Below are 23,518 nucleotides of genomic sequence, written 5' to 3' on the forward strand. Positions count from 1 at the left end.
ACAGCTCACACAGTAGGGGTAATGGGAATCTCTTCATGAAGTGGATGCAGTTTTACATTAAACTTAAAACCTGGTTAATCAAACAAATTCAATGGCGTGGGGGAGAATATTGTTAAAACAGAATTGCCTTCGCTACCTGTGGAATCAAAAAATGACCTTTGGAAAAAGCATGATGAAATGCACATTAGTGTATGAGGTGACCCACATAAATGATTGGCAAAGGGAAGCTCTGCCCGTGGTCTAACTGAGGTGGGTAGTTGCTAAGATTGTTCCAGATGGTGTCAGCTGCTGTACGTCTCTCCGAGCAGGGCAAGTGTGTCTATTATCCGCATCAGAATCAGAATCTCCACTCAAAGGTGAAACCACACCAGACAGTCATGAAATGGCAGTCAACCATGGGGAGGTGGTGGCTAAATTTTTTTAGATTTAGATTTAGAGATACAGCGCGGAAACAGGCCCTTCGGCCCACCGAGTCCGCGCCGCCCAGCGATCCCCACACATTAACACTATCCTACACACACTAGGGACAATTTTTTTAACATTTTACTCAGTCAATTAACCTACATACCTGTACGTCTTTGAATGCAACCACGGTGCTGAGTCTCCGAACTCTCTGCCTACAACACAAGCCACCCTGCCGCCATTTGAACCAGCGCAGACCTCGGCTTAAGTCAGTGCGGAGGTCAGATAATGCTGCTCAGCACTGAGCTGGATTTCTGGCAGTGCTTATTGGTAACCATGGGAAACTGCCTTCCCACAAACGCCAGTCACTCGTGCTCAGCAGATTGCCATGCTTTGCTTGTCGCATCAGTGCCTGCTGACCGTGCTCACAGGGGAACGCATCCTGACAAATGGCTCTTGCGAGCTGCAACAGAACATCGCAACATTCCCATCACACAATGACCTACTTACTGGGAAATGCCTGCTTTTCCATCATCCTCCTCCTGACCCACTTAAAGTGCACCTTATTCATGCTCATGACTATCTTTTGATGGGAATTGTTCAAATAAGTTGGAAATATTGTTTTTTATTGCAAGGAAGCTGCTGAACAGATGAAGCCAGTACCTAGTTATTCTGCGAGGAGCAGTTTAATGATCAGTTGATTGAACAATAACTTCCTTATCACTGTGGTATGTGATCACAAAATAAAAGCATTTCAATACTGAAAATCTGAAAAATTACAGAAATTGCTAGCAATACGCAACAGGTATTGCTGAGGAGGAATTTCTTTAGTCAGAGGGTGGTGAATCTGTGGAATTAATTGTCACAGAAGGCTGTGGAGGCCAAGTCAATTGATGTTTTTAAGGCAGAGATAGATAGATTCTTGATTAGTACGAATGTCAGGGGTTATGGGGAGAAAGCAGGAGAATGGGGTAAGGACGGAGAGATAGTGTAAGAAAATAACTGCAGATGCTGGTACAAATCGAAGGTATTTATTTTAAAAAATGCTGGAGTAACTCAGCAGGTCAGGCAGCATCTCAGGAGAGAAGGAATGGGTGACGTTTCGGGTTGAGAACCCTTCTTCAGTCTGAAGAACGGTCTCGACCCGTTCCTTCTCTCCTGAGATGCTGCCTGACCTGCTGAGTTACTCCAGCATTTTGTGAAATAAAGGACGGAGAGATAGATCAGTCATGATTGAATGGCAGACTAGACTTGATGGACTGAATGGCCTAATTCTGCTCCTATCACTTATGAACTTATGAGTTCAGACAGCTTCGGTGGAGAGAGAAACCAAGTTAATATTTTAGGCGATGACTTTGCAAGAGATTTGGAAATGTGAGAAAACAACTGTGTTGTACATTCAGAGAGTAGGAGGAATGGATAGAACAAAGAGAGTGTGGAATAAGGTGAAGACCAGGATCAACCTGGTAACACAACGCTGTTGGTGCCATCGAAGAGAGGGTGATGAATGCTTACAAATCACTGCTGATGTGGCTGGAAGCTTATAACAGGGAGATGACTGAGGACAGTGGACAAATAAACAAACACGGAATGTTAGTGTTCGTTTGTGAGGTGCAGAATGCAGCAATCACTAGAAATCTGAAATGTAGGAGAACATTGAAAATATCCAACAGGTTAGGCAGAATCCATGGAGAGAGGAAATCTTAAGTTAACATTGCTATGAACCGACTGGGTTGCACTGGGATATTGCTCAGGCAAATTCTTGATTAGAACGGATGTCAAGGGTTATGGGGAGAAGGCAGGAAAATGGGATTAGGAGGCAGAGATCAGCCACGATTGAATGGTGGAGTGGACTCGGTTGGCCGAATGGCCTAACTCTACTCCTATAACTTGTGAACTTTGGGCTTTGCTTTGTTTTTTTGCACTATATTGGGGTTGTTTATGTTATTGACCATTTTTGTTTGTTTCTATATTATCTACTGAGTACTGTGCTTACATATGCTGGTGTAACAAGTTAGAATTTCACTGTCCCATTTTGGGACATAATACACTCTTAAATCTTAACAGGCGCAGAGGGCCGCAGAAGGCCCCATGCTCACAGATAACCAACCATTCCAGTTGGTTAGATGGGAGGTCATTCTCTCATAACATCAATCCAGTTTTACTTTCTCTCTACAGATGTCTGAATATTTCCATTGTCTTCTTGTTTTAATTACATGAGATGAATAGGTCATGTGCTCCAGAGAGTGCACCCGTGCTAGGGAAAAGATATTTTAAAAGTGCCCTGCAACTGTGTGTGAAACTCCCAGGCAGGAAGGTTCAATGACCCACAGGGTGCAAGACATCATGCATGGTGGACTAAGTGTTACATGGAGGAACAAAGGTTATTTCTGCTGAACCCACTGCTGCAAAACCAGCAGGGAAAATTAAATAGGATTTGAGGGGACAGGCAGTGGGATATAGGGAGTACCAGGGAAGAAAGACAATTGACACTGGAGTTTGAGCCATTTGAAGATGGCCCATCGAGTCCAGTCCACCATCAATCATGGTTCACAATCTCTCCCTCCTAACCCCATTCTCCTGCCTTCTCCCCATAATCCCTGACACCCGTACTAATCAAGAATCTCTCTGCTTTTAAAATATCCATTTTATTTTGGCCTCCACAGCCTTCTGTAGCAAAGAATTCCACAGATTCACCACCCTATTCTAAAGACTTTTAGTTTAGTTTAGTTTAGAGATACAGCATGGAAACAGGCCCTTAGGCTCACCAGGTCCGCGCCCACCAGCAATCCCTGCATATTAACACTATCCGACACACACTAGGGACAATTTTTACATTTACCGAGCCAATTAACCTACATACCTGTACGTCTTTGGAGTGTGGGAGAAAACCAAAGATCTCGGAGAAAATTCATGCAGGTCACGGGGAGAACGTACAAACTCCATACAGACAGCACCCTTAGTCGGGATCGAACCCGGGTCTCTGGTGCTAAATTCGCTGCAAGGCAGCAACTCTACCGCTGCGCCACCGTGCCGATCTTTTGCGGTGGTCAGCATAGTTTTGTGGATATGAATTTCTGACTCAAAAACTTTATAGTTTATATTTGAAGTAACCAAGAAGGTTAATGAGGGCAGAGGTGCAGACATCGTCTATAAGGGATTCAGCAAGGCCTTTGATAAGGTTCCACAAGGTAAGCTGTTCTGAGAGATTATATTCGCATGGGATGTAGGGAGAGCTAGGTAACGATACTGAATTGGCTTCATGGTAGGAAGCAGAGGGTATTGGTGGAAGATTGTTTCTCGCACTGGAGGCCTGTGGCTAGTGTTGTGCCTAAGGAGTTGGTGATAGGCCCCCTTCTATTTGTCATCCGTGTCAATGACTTGGATGAGAAGATACAATGCATGATTCATAAGTTTGCTGATGAAGCTAAAATAAGTGGTATGGTAGATCTTGAAGATCGCGTTCAAGAATTATCGATGTATCTCAAATGTTTTTTTAATGTTTTTTTTTCTGCCTCAACTATCTCCTCTGGCAGCTTGTTTCCCTCTGTGGAAAAAAATGCCCCTCAGTTTTCTATTTAATCTTTCCTCTATTGCCTTAAACCTACGTCCCCTGGTTCTTAATTCTCTTACTTTGGGTAAAAGACAGTGCATCTCTCCTGTCTATTCCCTTCATGATCTTATACGCATCGAAAAGATCACCTCTCATCCTCCTATGCTCCAAGGAATACAGTCCTAGCCTGCCCAACCTGACAATTAGAATTTAATTCAGATACGTATGAGGTATAGCATTTTGGGAAGTCAATCCAGGGGAGGGCCTTCAAAATTTTAGAGTCCTGGGAAGTGTTGTGGAGCTGAGGTATCAAGGAGTACAAGTATAGATCCCCTGAAAGTGGTGTCACGGTTTGACAGGATGGCAGAAGGTTTTTGGCATGCTGGCCTTCATCAGTCAGGATACTAAGTATAGAAGCTGGGATGTTATGTTACAGTTGTACAAGGCTGCACTTGGAGGATTGTGTTCAGTTATGCTTGCCCTCTAAGAAAGACGCCATTAAGCTAGAAACAGTGCAGAGAAGATGTACGAGGGTGTTGCCAGGACTGGAGTGCCTGAGCTATAGGGAAAGGTTGGGCAAGCAGCTAAAGGGTGATCATATAGAGGTGTATAATATCATGAAGTGCACAGACAGGGTGAATATACAATCTTTTTTCCCAGGGGAGGGGAATCCAGAACTAGAGGACATTGGTTTAAGGTGAATGAGGAAAGATTAATAGGAATCTCAGGGGCAATTGTTTCATACAAAGACTCGTGGGTATATGAAATGAGCTGCCAGAGAAAGTATTGAGGCAGGCATAATATCAACATTTAAGAGACGTATGAAGATCTCGGAGAAAACCAACGCATTCACAGGAAGAACGTACAAACTCGGTACAGACAGCACCCATGGTCAGGATCGAACCTGGGTCTCTGGTGCTCTAAGCGCTGTAAGGCAGCAACTCTACCGCTGCGCCACCATGCATTTAAGAGACGTATGGACAGGTATATGGATATGAAATGTTTAGAAGGATATGGGACAAACACGGACAAATGAGACTAGCTTCGATGTTCGGCATGGGCGAGTTGGGCCAAAGGATTTGTTTCCGTGCTCTGTGACTGTTGAGTCAAGTGACAGGAATGATGTTGACATGGCCTGTTGGACCTTGGAGGATGCTAGGATTTTCAGGAACGTATAAAATAGGAGCCAGAGCAGGCACCCAATCCTTTTAGCCTGCTCTGCTGTTCACCACGACCAAGGCTGATCTTCCACCTCAGTACCATTTTCCAGCACGATCCCCATATCTGCTCACATGGTTAATATCCAAAAACCTCTCAGTCTGTGTTTTGAGTGAACGCAGAAACTGACCCTCCGCACCTCTCCGCGATAAAGAATGACAATGTTTCAACATCCCTTGCGTGAAGAAATTTCTCATTTCAGTTCTAAAACCCCATTTTTCGGAGGTGGTGACGCTTAATTCTAAATTCCACAGCCAGGGAAAGCATTCTCCCTGCATCCACCCTGTTAATTGTAAGATTCAATATTCTTCTTATTCTCTGAAGCTTGATACTCTTCAGGATTATAATCATTCCTCATTTGACAGTCCCACCACTCAGGTACATAATTAATGAATCTTCTTTGGATTCATTCTATGGCAAGTATATACTTGTTAAGATAAAGAGACCAAACTGTACACAGTACTCCAGATACAGATATTTTTTTTAAATATTAGATTATAAAAGTGGCTCTACATTACATTGATGAATATATATTATCAAGTTCATTATTTTTATAGATAGTGCAGGGTTTCACAGTATTGGGTGATGATCCCATTAATTCCCCTGATATCAGCATCTTTTACCATGCACATACATTCAATGCCCAGTGTCAATGTCTAGCACGAATGTTCCAATCTCACAAACCTTTGCAAACCACAGCACCAACCTCCCAGACCCCAGCACCAACCTCCCAACTCTTGACACCAATGTCCCTGACAACCCAATGAAAACAAACGTAGAACCAGAACAAGCCTGGGAAACAAGAAGGAACACAAAGACAAATGTAATTCCTGTCCCTTTGTCTGTTCCTTTATGTTTCCTATGTGCAGCAAATTAAAGAAATAGTTTTGGGTGCTCTTTATGCAGGGAGCTAATCGAGTAAGACTCCTTTGACAGAGCCTTGCAGGAAAGAGGAGGCATATTCCTCCTTGCGGTGAATTAAAGAGATCCAACGGTCGTTTATAGCTGGTGTGGAAAGATAGCCGTGGGCTTATTACTGTCAACATACACACCACAGAAAAAGGGATGTATTTGCGAGTTTGGCTGCACCGTCTTCAGTAATTTTATGCAGATGTATCTGCGAGTCCACTGTAGAATTTAGAGTCATGGAGTCATACTGGACGGTAACAGGCCCAACTTGTCCATGCCAACCAAGATGCCCCATCTAAACTAGTCCCATTTGCACATATTTGGTTTTTATCCTTCTAAACCTTTCCTATCCTTGTACCTATCCAAGTAACTTGTGAGCATATTGTCCATAGACCTTCATCCAGACTACAACCTCCTGAACCCTTGAACTCCTCCTAATCCGGCCTCTTTCACATTGCTGAATGTAGTCTGAATCTACTTCTCTATCGTTCTACCTACAAAAATTCCGCTCAACACTTACACCTTTGACAAAGTTCTGATATCTTTTTATATGGCTCATAGCAAATTTTACCTTTTAATGTGCCTGTAAAGTGACTTGGGGCAATTCACATGATTAAATGTGATGCATCAAAGCAAGTTATTCTTGTTGTGGTTGTCAGTCCTCCAGGGGCCTATGAGATCTATTTTGAGTGTATCTTTTCAGCTTGTTGTGAATACAAAATAATCGCGTACATTGGCTCTTCTGATTCTCTAGACTTGCTAGCAATGAATAGGAGGCAATGCCTAATATTCACCAACAAATCTGAAATATTTTGGGTTTCCTAACTTGGCAAATCTTCATCATTCTATGTAGTTTTCTCTTTGCATCAAGCAACCAACGTTCTCCGGAATGGGCACCATTAACCCAATCTCTACTTCCCAAATTGATGGCAGTGCAGTATCTTATTATTATGTCTAATGTCCACATACAGCATATATAGATCTTCCTCTCCTTTATTTACTGGTATATGCCTATTCCTAGACTAGCAGATATATCTTTGGGTATTTAGACTTTAGAGATACAGCGCGGAAACAGGCCCTTTGGCCCACCGAGTGCTCACAAGTGTGGGAGGAAACTGAAGTGCCTGGAGAAAACCCACGCGGTCACAAGGAGAATGTACAAAGTCCGTACAGATAGCACCCGTGGCCAGGATCGATCCCGACTTTCTGGCATTGTAAGGCAGCAACTCGACCACTGTGTTGCCCCAATTTTGTATTTGTATCTCCCTAAGGCTTTTGACTGTCTTCTCTGATCTGCTTTGCTTGCTTTGAGTGGGATTCTGTTACCCTGTTTCCTTTTCACTCCATTCCCTCATTCCAGTTTTTCTAGAAATGTGGTATCTGCAGAACAGCCATCAAGTAATCATTAGATGGAAATATCAAAGTCTAGAGGGCATAGCTTTAAGGGGAGAGGAGCAAAGTTTAAAGGTGATGTGCAGGGCAAGTTTTTTTTTACAGAGAGGGTGGTAGGTGCCTGGACTGTGCTGCCAGGAGTGGAGGCCAGTTCGTTGGATGCTTTCAAGAGAGAGCTGGATAGAGCTCTTAAGGATAGCGGAGTGAGGGGGTATGGGGAGAAGGCAGGAACGGGGTACTGATTGAGAGTGATCAGCCATGATCGCATTGAATGGCGGTGCTGGCTCGAAGGGCTGAATGGCCTACTCCTGCACCTATTGTCTATTGTCTATTGTCTATTGTGGCAGAGGCAGATATGATCGTGGTATTCAAAGGCTTTTAGATAGATGCATGCAGGTGAAAGGTAGGATATGGACCATGTGTAGTCGGAGGAGATCACTTTATATTGGCATCATGTTCAGCACAGGCATGCAGGACCAAAAGGCCTGTTCCTGTGCGGTACTCTTCTATATTCTATCCTCTCTGATTTGGCAGACGTATAGTTTCATTACTGGGAATCCCTGTACCGAATAGCTTTAACTATAAATAAATTAGTCCTAAAACCAACGAGGAACTCACGGGAAAGATTTTATCAAAAGGATGGATAACAATGGACTTGCCTACACAAGGAGCAGTTAAAATGCATTAATGCTTCAAAAGAGGTGTCAAGGTTACAGCGATATAGTTAGATCGGTAAGGGGTGGAGGGAGGTTGAGCAGAGCATAAACACTGGCATCCAGTATTTGAGCCACTTGGACTGTTTCTCTGGTGTACCTTCTACTGTAATTCTATGCAGTGGGTTTTAATTGCTTCCTTGATATCAATACCTTGGCCTGGTGGTTTTTAAGTTTTGTTGGCCCCCATGAGTCATGCCCTTTTTATTCTGGAAGGTTTCCAGTTATTTATGGAGACAACTTATTCCCATCACTTACTCCCAGTCACTTGTTTATCTCCCTAATTGTTTTGGTGAACTTGGTCCTTTTCCCATGTGGCTTTTGCGTTAGTCTGCACCTTGTTTTGCTTTAAATGGTGAGTCAATTTCCACAGTTGTTAAATCCCATGAATATATCTGCTCAGGGTATTAAACCCCAAGCACAGTTGCCTAACTATTCTACCTTTTCCTCAAAGTGGACTCTAAATTTAACATTGAGGATAGACACAGAAAGCTGAAGTAACTCAGCGGGTCAGACAGCATCTCTGGAAAAAAAGAAATAGGTGACGTTTCGGGTCGAGACCCTTATTCTGACTGCTGACTTATTCAGAAATTTGACATCCTCCCATTGCACTTGACAGGCCAAGTTCTTCAGCAGAGTCATGGGGAGAGGAGGCTATTCGGTCGCTGGGATCATGACTGGTTTTCACCCTAACTCCTAACTATCTTGGTCCAGCCAGGTTTATTATGTGTAACTTAATGCAACACTTTTTTTTCAATTTACCCTGAACCTCCATAGCATGTTGGGGTCAAGGGTGAAAACAATCTGAAGAAGGGTCTTGACCCGAAACGTCACCCATTCCTTCTCTCCTGAGATGCTGCCTAACCTGCTGAGTTACTCCAACATTTTGTGAATAAATACCTTCGATTTGTACCAGCATCTGCAGTTATTTTCTTACATCACCTCGTGTGACGCTAACACTCCCTGGCACCACCAGGTATGGGGTCAGCACCAATCCTGCTCCACTGTCAGTCAGGCTCAGTGCTAATTGGAGGAACAGCACCTCATATTTCACTTGGGCAGCTTACACCCCAGCGGTATGAACATTGACTTCTCTAACTTCAAGTAACCTTTGCTTTCCCTCTCTCTCCACCCCCCCCCCCCCAACCCATCTTAATTCTTCGACCAGTTGACTGTCTCCATTACGTTTTATCTATGTTTGCTTCGTTGTCACCTTCTCCCAGCTAACAGTGATTTACATTTTCCTTGAACCTCATCTCATTTGATGTCTCGTTTTTACACCTTACCCATCCATATCTCTGTGTCTCCCTCTCCCCTGACTCTCAGTCTGAAGAAGGGTCTCGACCTGAAACGTCACCCATTCCTTCTCTCCAGAGATGCTGCCTGTCCCGCTGAGTTACTCCAGCATTTTGTGTCTGTCTTCGGGGTAAACCAGCATCTGCAGTTCCTTTCTGCGTGCACACTTCACATTATACCCCTTGGTCTTCCCCAAGAGGATATAGTTTCCATCTACTCTCTAATCCTTTAATCGTTTTACACACCTCAGTTAGATCACACCCTAATCTTCTGTCCTTGAGGCAATACAAACACAGCCGATGCAATCCCGCGGAATAATTTAACCCTTTGAGGGCGGTTTGGTTTCTGTCCAAGCCGCTGCATCGCTGACTGCCTTGTGTCCAGTTAATGACACTCCTTCTGGACCATCTCACACATGTCATGCAGGGCAGCGCCTGCTACCTGCTCGTCTCCATCCGCAGCAAAGGTTTATTAACATCTGTGCTCCTCCAACCTCCCGACAAAGTCATCTGCGTTATTAAAAATAAAAAGGCCGTTCACCGCCAGGGTTTAAAGGCAGGAGGTTCTGCTGCGATGGCGGGGAGTCAGCGATCCTTCAGTCGTGTTGCTTGTGAATGGGTTAGTCCCCTCTCCCCAATCCGCAGCTTGGAGCGTGTGCGTGGGAAACGGGAGAGGGAGGAGAGGGAGAGAAAGGAGAGGGAGTGAGGGGAGGGAGAGTGAGAGGGAGTGAGGGGAGGGAGAGGAGAGGGAGTGAGGTGGAGGAAGAGGGGAGGTAGGAGAGGGAGGGGGAGAGTGGGAGAGAGGAGAGAGAGGGAGAGGGAGGAGAGAAGGGAGAGAGGGAGAGGGAGTGGAGAGGGAGGGAGGGAGGGAGAGGGAGAGAGGTGGAGGGAGAGTGGGAGAGGGAGAGTGGGAGAAGAGGGAGAGGGAGAGAGGGGGGAGGGAGAGGGAGAGAGGGGAAGAGGGAGAGGGGAGGAGAGAGAGGGAGAGGGAGAGTGGGAGAGGGAGGGAGAGGGAGAGGGAGAGTGGGAGAGGGGAGTGGGAGAGGGGAGGAGAGAGAGGGAGAGGGAGAGTGGGAGAGGGGAGTGGGAGAGGGAGGGAGAGGGAGAGAGGGGAAGAGGGAGAGGGGGGTGCTGATGCGGTTGGACAGTGGCAAGCTGTACAAGCTGTACAAGCTGTACAAGCTGTAGGGGAGGGGTTACACGATGCGCATAGGGCTCGGGCGGCAGAGGCAGATTCATGCAGCACTCTGGAGAGAAGGTGTAGCGCAGGCGGCGTTGCCGCATTTTCTCTGCCTCAAATAACCACAGAATTGTAATACTCAACCCGTGTGTCGGACGCCCGCCTGCCTGCCTGGCTGCTTCACCTGTCCGTCTAGAGCGGCCGGCCTGAGACCAACTTTTCACACCACGAGAACCATTTTCAAATTGTTATCTCTTTTTGTTTTGTTTAAAGAAAGATAACTGGTCTTTGCAGCTTTTATTTGAAGAAGAGCAATTAAACAAAAGGCCAGGCAGGCAGGCAGGCAGGCAGGCAGCGTGTGCAGGTCACAGGAGAAGCATGCCCTGCTGAATGAAGGGACTATCCGTGCGTCTGCCTTTGCCCTGAAGGCTTTAACCGGTTGTGCATCTTTGAGCCATGTCGTGCCGTGCCAGCCGCCCCAGCCCGTCCAGGTAGAGCAATGGGATGCTGGAAACTTGTCTGCTTCGTATCCAGTTCCCCAAATCACCCGGCTGTAAATGGAGGAGGATATTGACACCCGCAAAATTAACAGCAGTTTTCTGCGCGACCATAACTATGCAACTGAAGGTATTTAAAGCGGGCTCTTTAATTTGTCTGCATGCTGATGCTAGCTGTGTCTTGCTGCCTTAGTTTCGCCATGTCATTTGGTGTTTCGGACAATTTGAGTAGCAGTAGCCCCGGGGGTCGAATGGGGGAAATTGCTTTGGGGACTGACAGTGGTTTGACCACGTCCTTCTTGCCCACTGCCTGCAGGAATCCAGTGCTTGGCATCGACAAGTGTTGCTCTGTTAACGTGGCAGTGCTGTTGAATTAGGGCCCGGGAGTGAGTGGTTGGTTGGTTGGTTGGTTGGTTGGGCGAGATCATCCTTCCACGTGTGAAGCCAGCGCTGGGTGTTGAGTGGGAATGGTGGCTTTTATTTTCGCGTGGAGGGTGGGAGATTGGAGATCTGTGCTCACGCCTTGGGTTTTAATGCGAGGGTCCTTGACATGTCCTCGCCCCTGAGACCCTGCGAGAGAAAAAGGGAGCACATTCTGGCACTGGCTGCAGGGCCAACTGCGACCATCGCACTGAGAGTGGGCGCACACAGAGGCTGCGATGTTTGGAGATGGATCCGACTAACCACTGTACAGGTGAGGCTGACACCGCTCATAGCCGGTAACCCGCTCACTCACAACGGCTTCCCTCATTCTGTCCAGTCTGCCTTTCACCCAACTGTGTGCTGACTCGTCTCTGTGCCCTCTCCACCACCATTGCGCAGCTCAAAACCAAAAAAAAAAGGCGCTACACCTTCGCAGATATTTAGCATTGAAAAATATGGCGTTGCATTTTATAATCTATAAATACCTGATGCCGGCATTGAAACATAACGCGAGAGATGGACGGGTCAATGCCGGACCGGAGGGCGGTCACAAACCGGTGGGCTCCACTGTATTTAATATTGAAACTTTATTTGCCTTGTATCTTTTAAATGTAACCTTCACCTCGTGGGGAGATTTTTTTTTCTGCGTGTCTTCCTTAAACTGTCTATACATTTGGTCAATATATTTGCAGCCGCGTAATCTTTGATTTTAAAGGGCTCCCTGTAGACTGGAATGAAAATGAATATTTGCAGATTGCATCAGTGACCCGTGTGTGTGTGTGTATGTGTGTGTATGTGTGTGTGTGAGCCGGGTGGTCGAGGGTGCGATTGCCTTCTAGTGCTAATGCCCTCGTTACATGCAGTGCAAGCGCTAAAATTTGCTGCAAAGGGGTTGAAACGCCGCTCTGGGGTTATTCCCCATGCACGGCTGTCCGCAGAGTCCAAACAAAACCAGGGCGCCAGGCACAATAGCAATGTGAGCGAGCGAGCGAACCGCACCAGGTCGTGTCAGCTTGTGGTGGAGCGAAACACAGAATACTGGAGTAACTCAGCGGGTCAGGCAGCATCTCTGGAGGGAGGGGACAGGTGACGTTTCGGGTCGCCACCCTTCTTCAGACTGAGAGTCAGGGGAGAGGGAGTCTGGGGATATGGAAGGGTGAGGTGTGAGAACGACAGATCAAAGCAGATGGCGATAAGGAAATGTAGTGTAAGAAAATAACTGCAGATGGTGGTACAAATCGAAGGTATTTATTCACAAAATGCTGGAGTAACTCAGCAGGTCAGGCAGCATCTCGGGAGAGAAGGAATGGGCGACGTTTCCAGATGTAGAATGGTTCATTGTTAGCTGGGCGGAAAGTGACAGCGAGGCATGCGATCAGTAATATTTAGTCAGGTGGACAGTATGGCCAGCTTGGCCGGTGATTCCCTGGCCTCTTCAGACGGAGATGCCAGGAGTACATCTATATAACGACTCGGATGTAATGGTACCAAGCGTGCCACTGCTGTTCAGCTGGATGATAAAGACGGTGTGAGAAATTAACATTGTTCTAAGTCTACAAGCTTGACCACCCATTTTGTGAACACATCATTAAAACAGCAAAATTCTGAAAAGTTCATTGTTATCAAAATGAGGTCGGCAACGTTAGCTGGCAGTCTCTGTGCGACACCCATTAGGCGAGAATGTGAAAAAAGATACTCATTTTACCGAGATAATTCCAGAGGGTCGGCAGGGTCTGAGCTCGAATGCCTGGGTCTCCGTCACTGCTTTGAGAGGGTGGGGGATCTCTGAGTCGCCAGAGATAGGCACAAAATGCTGGAGTGACTCAGAGGGTCAGGCAGCATCTCTGGAGAGAGGGAATGGGTGACGTTTCGGGTCGAGACCCTTCTTCAGACTTTGAGTAGCCAGAGCCTGTTTCCCTTTTGGATGGTTGAAGACTCATTGGGAATAATTTGTGTGGAAGGAGGAGTGGATTCCGTGACTGACCAGTTCAATTCTTTGGGGAGACTGAAAGCCCAGTGGTCCTGCTGAATGTTGGATGTAGGGTAAAGATGGTGCTCCACTAGTGTGTACAAAGGAGGTGAAGATTTCTGTGCCTTTCCGACTGAATATTAAGATTGGATGGGGGTGGGCCAGTCTTGGTAGAAGGAAACTTGTACAGCCTAAGAACCTAATTAGCAATGCTAACTCCATTAGCAATTTAGTTTTTAGTTTATTTTATTGTCACGTGTACCGAGGTACAGTGAAAAGCTTTTGTTGCGTGCTAACCAGTCAGCAGAAAGACACTACATAGAAACATAGAAAATAGGTGCAGGAGTAGGCCATTCGGCCCTTCGAGCCTGCACCACCATTCAATATGATCATGGCTGATCATCCAACTCAGTATCCCGTACCTGCCTTCTCTCCATGCCCCCTGATCCCTTTAGCCACAAGGGCCACATCTAACTCCCTCTTAAATATAGCCAATGAACTAGCCTCAACTACCTTCTGTGGCAGAGAATTCCACAGATTCACCACTCTCTGTGTGAAAAAAAACGTTCTCTTCTCGGTCCTAAAAGACTTCCCCCTTATCCTTAAACTATGACCCCTTGTTCTGGACTTCCCCAACATCGGGAACAATCTTCCTGCATCTAGCCTGTCCAACCTCTTAAGAATTTTGTACGTTTCTATAAGATCCCCCCTCAATCTTCTAAATTCCAGCGAGTATTCCACATGATTACAATCAAGCCATTTACAGTGTGTAGATATATGGTAAGGGAATACTTAAAGTAAGAAACGTTGCTGTAGGAGTAGAGATTTAAGAGTGTGGAGCGGTTGTGATGTGAGTTTGTAGATCTGCTTCTGTGGCTAGCACGCCAATAGTCTCCTGGGTTGGGCTCTGATGATGCGTTTGGGAAGTCATTTGGCTCTCGCTGTAAGCCAGAGGAGTAGTTTGTTTAGTCCCACACTCCTTTCCTTATTTCCTTGTAGTCTAGCTATACTTTTGGTGCTTACAATTCCCCTTTGTTTCCGTTTGCTTGTTATGTGCGAGTACGCTGAGGGGTAATGTCCAGCAGCCAACTTGCTCTTCCTCGCACCTTTGGCTGTGGGTTGGTTGGTTAATTGGCCACTGTAAGTTATGCTGTGAGAGCCACTGTAGGCTTGCTGCGTCACTTCTCTCCTACATCAATAGAAGATATGAAAGTAAAACCAGTATCTCTCAAGTCGCATATCAGGTGCAAAACATAAGGACGTTAAATGTTGGAGGCTATTCGTTGGACTTCTTGGATGAAACGACATTTTTCCCTATAATAATTTCTGCAAGATTACAAATGTTCTGCAATGCGTTCTAGTGGTCATGAACTAAATTGTGAAAGGTGCACACAGTTCTGCCTTTTCATAACTAATGCAGAGGGTTATCAATTCTTGGGGGTTGACTTGGAATCTCCTGGAATCAATGCTGGTGTGATAGTACTCACTTCCATCTGCAATAGCAGGAGGACATTGCCGTGAGAGAGCCAGATCTCAGATCGGGGGGCCTTTAAAAATGTATGCTTAGTTTTTATTTACACTTTGGACATTTTTTCATTGGATCTAAAAAAATTGATGGTGTGGAAAATACTGTTTGAGGATCAAATTGGAAGCAGGCGGGGTGGAGAGATTGAGTAAGTTACAGTGGAGTTAAATGTTTGGAAATGGAGTGCAGGCAGCTGTTGTGGCAATATTTCAATGCAATATGACATTGGCTTGTTTATCTAGCCTTGTTACAAGTAGAGGAAAAATGTTTATTGTGAAGCCACTAATTCAATATGTAAATTTTCTGCCACCTCTCTGTGGTTGCTAATTATTTGCCATTAGAGGGGGCAGTAAATATGAACATTATCCATCAAACTACTGGGGTTCCTTAATTATTTCTGTTTGTTTTCTCTTATTTTTAGAAGCAACCATGGCATTTGAAATTCACTTTGAAACAGTTCCAACATTTTTATATTGAGATTTTCTTTTTGTTTATTCTTTAAAATTATACCCAAATAGCATTTCTACTCTTAAAAATAAAGAGAAAAATCCAAACTGAAACATTACATTTTCACAAACCCTCCCTTTTAATGGAGTTCATTTAAAACTTGCAATGTACTAATTTGCTCAGTTGAACAATTCTTAATGAAGGCAGGCACGAAAACATTTGTAATCCTGAGCTGACACTGCTCATGCTAGATTGGAACAGCAAAGAAGACCCATTGTACCTGTGTCACTCTGAAAGAGCTGTCCACTTAGTCCCAGTCCACTGTTCTTTCCCCAGAGCCCAACAAATATTTTCCCTTTCAAATACTTGTTCACATCCATTTTAAAAGGTTATTGAGTCTGTTTCAAGTCCTCTATGAGGGAGTGAATTCAAGATCAGAGCAACTTGCTGAGTAATCAGCACCTTCATCTTGCTTGCTTGCTTCACTTACCAAACCCTTGCAATCTGTGTCTCTCCAACGGCCAATCCAGCTGTCATTGGAAATTGTCCCCCTTTATTTAACCAAGCATTTAATCTGAAATAAATTTAGCTGATCTCATTCAGTGATCAGTTTAATAGCTTTAAAAGAATAATAGAAGCCGTTTCTGGGTGCAACGCCCTGTCTTTCTAAACAGTATACAGCTTGATCTGTCATGAGAAACACTGAGAAAAATGCTGGGAGATGGATTAAATTGAGGCTATTGTTCTGATTCTTTTGGAAATTGGTTTTGACATCAAACTGGTATAAGCCTCCCTGAGGGATAGTCCCTTTCAAGATGCTGCTTGGAGATCTGATGGAGATCATGCTGTGACACTTGCTACATGCACCGCTTGTGAGGAAGTGATGCTTCCCGGCAGCCTTCAGCAGGGTTTCAGAGCAAATGTCTTCAGCTTTGCCACAGAACTACAGAGTTTATTTTTTTGTGTGTATTAATTGAGTCCAGGGTTATTTGGCGATTAGCCCAGCAAGATGTTTGCAGCAGGAGGGGGTGGGGTGGGGGGGGGGGGGGGGGGGGGAGGTCCTCTGGAGGGATGTGCACGGATGTGACAGATGCAAAGGAGGAAGAGGATTTGGGAAGTGGAAAATAAAGATTCTTTTCCGCTCGGTAGCTGAACAGTTCTCTCTTTAGTGTGGCTTGTTGTACACCACAAACTCCAACAGTTCTTGGCAAAACGTGTTAGAATTCCATGGAATAATAGGAATTCCATGTGTATGCCTGTGAATAAATGGGGAAAATACACTTTTCCACCAATTTGTGTCATTACAGACTTGACGTACATTACTGTTTCTTAAAACTTGTATTCAAGAGATAAAAAATTATACTGTCCATGACTCGCATCTACCTCAGGAAGCCACATGTTTTCAGTTCTCCCATTAAGATTCAGATTTGACCATTCCCAAACTGGGCATCCCACAGTTAAGGTGCAAATTAAAGTTCCTGATTCTCTGTCATTGTGCATATGTCCAATAAATATTCTATCCCACGCCGATGGAACAATAGACCGGTCGGTGCTGGACCTGCACTTGCTGGAGGATGAGGGGGGACCTCATTGAAACTTACCGAATAGTGAAAGACTTTGATAGAGTGGATGTAGAGAGAATGTTTCCACTAGTGGGGCAGTCTAGGACCAGTGGTCATAGGCTCAGAATTAAAGGACCTTCCTTTAGGAAGGAGATGACGAGGAATTTCTTTAGTCAGAGGGTGGTGAATCTGTGGAATTCATTGCGACAGAAGGCTGTGGAGGGCCAAGTCAATGGGTATTTATAAGGCAGGGATAGATGGATTCTTGATTAGTATGAGTGTCAGGAGTTATGGGGAGAAGGCAGGAGAATGCGGTTGAGAGGGAGTTTTAGATCAGCCATGATTGAATGGTGGAGTAGACGATGGGCCTAATTCTGCTCCTATCATTTATGAACTTGTGAACATTTCAAATCTAAACACTATCCATCCGATGCCAAGCATTGCCAGATTGTGCAGTTTTGCGCCCTGCGCCTGTATCCACTCTAAAGTGAACTGGTTCTGTGCCAGCCTTTCTTTGCATTAGACCATGCAGCTAAGAGAGCACCTGTATGGCAATCATGTCTCTTGAGAGGAAGGACATTGTGCCAATGCTGACTGACACACATTCACGTTCTTCTACCTTAAAAGCGCATTTCCGTCTGAGCAGTAAATAATGGGATCGTGAGCACAGGCCAGGGGCTGGAGGCTCGGGAGAAGGTTTTAAAAACCCGAGCAAAGCCAAGCAACAATGGGAAATGTTGAAATGCAGAGCTAATGAATGCAGCAACACTGTACACCTACACACGTGGGTGTTTTGAGTACGGACACAGTATGTTTATTTGGGATCTTTGCAGAACATCGTTAGGCTGTCCCTCCAGATTGAGGATGATGTGCTTCTTCTCTGGCTTTGAGCATCTGGAGGTAACAGTTGAGACCATTATGTGAGTCACAATTGACGTGACCAAGCGGGCAGGTAGTTTGTTAGATGATACACTCTTGGAAGAGGCAAAAACCCCAAGCCAAATAAAGGAAAATCAATGGAATTTCTTTTCTGATTTTAGTTGGCGGTCCATATTGTTAAAGATTGTTAGCTTCTTCTAAACTTTAGACATTTAACATTCTGAAAGCTGCTTTAATAAGGCCAAAGGTCATATTTTGCCATCAAACATGTTTCAAGCGATTTTTCTGAGCACAAAACCCATTCATTCATGAGTCGGTAACCAAACGGTATACAACTAGGAACATTAATGCAAGAGGGTTATTGGCCTATTATTATCATGTGGACCTAGATACATTGAAAAACTGTTTTACATGTAATCCAGGTAAATCAACTACTCATGGTTACAATCAAACCATGCAGAATAAAGTGCGACAACTACAAAGAATGAACAGATAAATGAAAGGACACAGGGGCCTCAGCGATATAGACCAGGGGACCAGGTATACATCCTTAGCTTAAAAACTGCCTCTTCAATGGAAGTTGTTGATCTTGAACATGGACCATGTTTTCAAGCTTTCGTATCTTCCACCCCGTGGTAGAGGGGGAGATTGCCACTTGTGGTTCGACCTGTCCCCGATCATGTCCTTTGTGGAAAAGCTCTTCCGGACCAACACCTTTGATGGCAAGTCCATCGGGTAGTGGCCATCACAGAACATCCTGCAGAACAAGGAGTCAAGGGACCCTGAGACGTGGTTTACTGAGCAGTCTGGTGAAACGTCCAATTGCCAGAACTCACCATGTACCAAGGCCTGGCTTGGCCCGCAGTAAGAGGTGTCCTCCAAAGTCAGATCCTGCCTGTAGCGTCAGTCTTACAACCAATGCATGCTGCCCTCGGGATAGCTGCTATGGAGAGGAGACAGTTGCCCACATCTTCACAGAGTGTGGATTTGCGAAGAGGGTGTGGAGAATGATGCAAGGGACTTTGGCACGGTTCATCCCAAACAGCTCCATAACAGAGGACTCTCTGATTTACGGGCTATTCCATAGAACACATTTGGAAATGGACATCAAGTGTTGCTGTAAATCATCAACTTGGTAAAAGATGCTCTTTGGTCTGCCCAAAACCTGTTGGCTAACACGCACAGTTGGATATCCATCACAGATTGTTGCTGACTGGCACATTCCAAACTGCAGGAGTACGTGCCGAGGGACTCGCTGGAGCTCGGTGCAGCCAAAGCCGAGGCTCTGTGTTGGGAAGGATGACAATCTAGGGTCCTTCTGCTGCTGAACACTGAGAGGCAAAGTCAGGTGGGGACACCTCTCCAACAAGAGAATGGCAAGAGTTTTTGTTTAAAGATAGGTGTGAGTAGTACTCCGAATGATGCCATTGAATGTATAGACACTGAGAATGAATGAAGAGTTTTTGCAGTTTTTTTCTGAATAAAGTTTATCTTTGGAGGAAAAATGAAAGGGGAGGAAGGGGGATGCCTGGGTTGTGAGTGGCCCTTGATTATGTTTTCCGAGACAGCTTGAAATGTAGATAGTCAATGTGGAGGGTGGCCGGTGTAGTGATGGACTAGGCTATGCCCATAACTCTGCAATTCCCTGCAATCTTGAGCAGAGCCCTTGCCAAGCCAAGCTGTGATGCATCCTATTGGGATGCTTTCTTTGGTGCATCAACAGAAATTGGTAAGAGACATTTGAGACGTGCCAAATTTCCTCAGCCTTCTGAGGAAGTAGAAGTGTTTCTTATTTGGACCAGGATAAGTTGATGATGATATTTCTGCCTGGGTGCCTGAAGCTCTCGTCCATTGCCACTTCAGCACCATTGATGCAGACTGGGGCGTGTACTTCACCCTGCTTTCAGACGTCAATGACTAGCTCCTTCATTTTGCTGACAAAAAAAATTAAAAAGATCTCTGTATTACTGGAGCTGTTGGCACACCAGACGAGTGGAAGATCAAGCTCGAAAGCTGCTTTCCAATGGATAGGGATCAATATTTGATAAATAAAAGTTAAAAGGTTAGGAGATTGAATTCAAGTAAATGACTCTATGAAAGAACTGAATTGGCTATCGATTGACTAAATGGCCTTCTTGTGTGCATCAAGGATGCTGAGAGAGCAATTACGTTGCAGGAAGATAAGCACAAATAAGTCAAGACCAGAATGCTGTTGGTGCCTGTTAACAAAGAACCTTTACAAAAGCAATATTTTTTTTCCCAATTTCTTCAGACCTTAATTAAATGGGGGAGAATTTCTTTAAATCTGATCTGTGTCACAATACCAATTCAATAAAAAATTTAAATTGGGAATCTAGACCATTACACTAATGGCAACAACATTAAAATGACTTAAGCAGGATGAAGCAAAACCCCTGCTGCAACAATGTTTTGAAGTTTCCATGCATTTTGCAACCATGTCATGCACCACTTGTTTTTATCTCTGCAAGACAAACCCAACTAAACAGTGCCTACCACTGACTGGTATTTCAGAATTAACCTTGAGTAATTGCATTTTGTTGGTGCTCCACTGTCAGGATTTTGAACCAAGTTTAATGAGTAGCATTGTCGCAACTGGGTCTCTCTGACAACTGCCTCTCTGTCTTGTGTTGACTTTTGTCACATGTTTGGCACAGCAGCATCTCTGGAGAATTGAGGCACTTGTGAACTTGAGGAACTTTGGTCCGTCAATAGGTCAGCATGTTTACGTTCAAAATTGATGTTTAGGAATGTCTATTGCCGATGGGTGAGCAAATATTTTCTTTCAAAGTATCATTGTTGGAGGATTGGGACCAGTTTAGATGGGGCATCTTGGTCTGCATGGACAAGTTGGGCCGAAGGGCCTGTTTCCATGCTGTACGAGTCTATTATTTTTCAGTACACCAGGCATAACCAGGTCACACAGCCCAATTGGTCAATGATAGTACTTGTGTTCTGGCTGAGCCTCTTACCACTCAATTGAACCATGTGTAGGAAGGAACTGTGGATGCTGGTTTAAACCAAAGATCAACACAAAATGCTGGAGTAACTCAGTGGGACAGGCAGCATCTCTGGAGAGAAGAAATGGGTGACGTTTCAGGGCGAGACCCTTCTTCAGTCTGAGGAAGGATTTCGACCTGAAACGTCACCCATTCCTTCTCCAGAGATGCTGCCTGTCCCATTGAGATACTCTATCATTTTGTGTCATACTCCATTGTCATTCCCTTTCTCCCCCTTGCGTGTATTGTTTTGTTATTTACCTGAATAACTCAATGTAAATGTAAACTTTATATTCTCATCGCTGCCTTGATAGGGATTTTCTCAATTGGGATTCATTATCACGAGTTCTCCTTGAGATGGAATAATCTTCTCTGCAGCGAGATTATCAAACTCTACTGTTTTAAGTTTCATTAGATCACTCCTCAGCATTGTCTTTTAATAGAGAGGGAGCCATTGCTATGTTACTGGATTAATAAATGGAATGCCTGGAATTATTTGCGAATTTGAATTGGGTTTTAAAACAGTCATACACCCACCACGTTTGGTTTACTAACATAGTTCAGCGAAGGAAATCTCTCGCCTTTGCTTAAGGCACATTTCTATTCTTCAATTCAATACGAATGTGTATGATTTGTAGCTGACCATTGACGTAGTATCAGGTTGGACAGCAGTTCAAGAAAGCAGCCCACCAACACAACAGTTACGTGTGGACTGATGGTGCACAGGAGAATGAATAAAACCTCCATTTCCTTACACTCACTATTTAATGATCAGATTGGCTTGGATGAAGTCAGTTTGCACAGCACTTGTCTTTGAAAAGTGCTGGCATGAGCACAATATTTTGGCTTCGTGCTGGCCACTAATAGAACGTCCTTGGGTAGGTTTGACTCGTAGACGTTGGAAAGGCTTTTGGAATCGGGGATTGAGTTGCTCACTGGCGGACACTCAGTGTCTAACCTGTTCCTACAACTATGTTATTCATATGGCAAAACTAACAGGGGTGGCGACCCCACCCAAAGTGTTGACCAAGTGGAGCTTAGCCATGCCAATGCTGGCTCGGTATCAAGGGGAAGTTATTAGATGCTGTCTCATTGGCCATTTCTTGGCACTTGCTTTGTAAACCTTGTGATCCAAATGTTATTTTATACAGCAATCGATTCATTATTGATTAGAGGAGATGCAGATGAAACAGAACAATGCAGTCATCAGCAAATATCCATATTCTTGACCTTATAACTTGAGGAAAGTCACCGTTGAAACAGCTGAGTCTGGTTGGGCTCAGGGTTGGAGCTGAATAGATAGGAGTCATAGCAAGGTGGTCCCTCCCAAGGCCCAGGGAGAGAGTTGGTGAGTGACCACGAGGAAAGGGAGTAGACAGAAAGTGCAGGTAACACCTCTGGCCATTCCCCTTCAAAACAACGATACCCTTTTGGATACTTATTTCACAAAATGCTGGAGTAACTCAGCAGGTCAGGCAGCATCTCAGGAGAGAAGGAATGGGTGACATTTCGGGTCGAGACCCTTCTTCAGACTCCTATTCCTACTACAGGGAACCACAGCAAGGTTTCCACTGGGTCTCCCCCTTCCCCCTCTAGCCAGGCGACCCAAACTACTCCCCACATCGGTCCTCATACCCCCCCCTCTGCTCTGTTAACCCACCACCCCCTCACCATACATCCCCTCCACCTCCGCCTGCCCCCCCTGCCTTCATCCAACCCCAACCCCCACACTTACCAGGTGTTCACCATCCCCCCTGACCTCCCCCTTTCAGACACCGAGCGGAAAATCCTGCCCTTTTGGGTACTGTTGGTGGAGGGTGTCTTGTCAGGGTGCGCAGCAGGAGCAAGGATGTGTCACGCAGTCTGGCGCTGAAGAACAGCGGGGAAGGGTAATGTCAGGCAGAGACTTGGTGTCAAGAGACTCATTAGTTAGGGGGATAGACAGGAGATTCAATAGCAGCAATCGAGTGTTCAGGATGGTGTGTTCCCTCCCCGGTGCCAGGGTCCAGGATGTCTTGGAGTGGCTGCATGATATTTTTGACCCCAGCACCCTTCTGAATGTGTACCTAAATCACAGATGTTTTGTTTTGCCTCCTTGTAATGTAGGCATTCAACTCCATTATAATTGCTTCTATTTATGTCGTTAAAGCATGAGAATGTACTCGGTTACCTCTCATTTCCTAATAAATCACATTGGATATACAAGCATCAGCTGAAGGCAGGGTTGGACTAAGTTGCAACATTCTGTGCAGTCAAATTTTCTATTGACATTCACAATAATTGTTTGAAAAATCCCCTGAGTTGTAGTGCATGTGGAACCAGATCCAAGCAAGTTCCAAGAGAAGAATGAGGCATGCAGAAATTCATATCATTCAATTCCCTTATAGCTTATTCATCCAAATAACTAATATAAATTCAGTGCAGTGCAGAAGCATCATCGCTGTGCTGGAAATGCCATCATCATAACTTTTTTATTAAAACGTCGACTGCCAGAGTGCATGATCCTCTTTGAGGAACAAGATTTATACTTCAATTAA

General features: G+C 45.0%; 1 protein-coding gene across 4 annotated transcripts in view; it reads left to right on the plus strand.

Annotated features, from left to right (window-relative positions):
* Positions 1 to 23,518, plus strand: part of LOC144600244 (serine/threonine-protein phosphatase 2A 55 kDa regulatory subunit B beta isoform) — a 501,688-nt gene that overhangs the window by 262,417 nt on the left and 215,753 nt on the right. Inside the window, exon 1 of one of the 4 annotated variants that reach the window (XM_078411799.1) lies at positions 10,688 to 11,289. The exons of 2 other annotated variants lie outside the window; for them this stretch is intronic. In XM_078411799.1, the coding sequence (XP_078267925.1) occupies positions 11,220 to 11,289 (70 nt within the window). In that variant the 5' untranslated portion in view covers positions 10,688 to 11,219. Of the gene's footprint in view, positions 1 to 10,687; positions 11,290 to 11,377; positions 11,854 to 23,518 lie in introns of those variants that run through there. One more of the 4 variants, XM_078411801.1, reaches the window with a different exon arrangement.

This window comes from Rhinoraja longicauda, chromosome 14 (genome assembly GCF_053455715.1).
Source record: "Rhinoraja longicauda isolate Sanriku21f chromosome 14, sRhiLon1.1, whole genome shotgun sequence".
Classification (NCBI taxonomy): domain Eukaryota; kingdom Metazoa; phylum Chordata; class Chondrichthyes; order Rajiformes; family Arhynchobatidae; genus Rhinoraja; species Rhinoraja longicauda.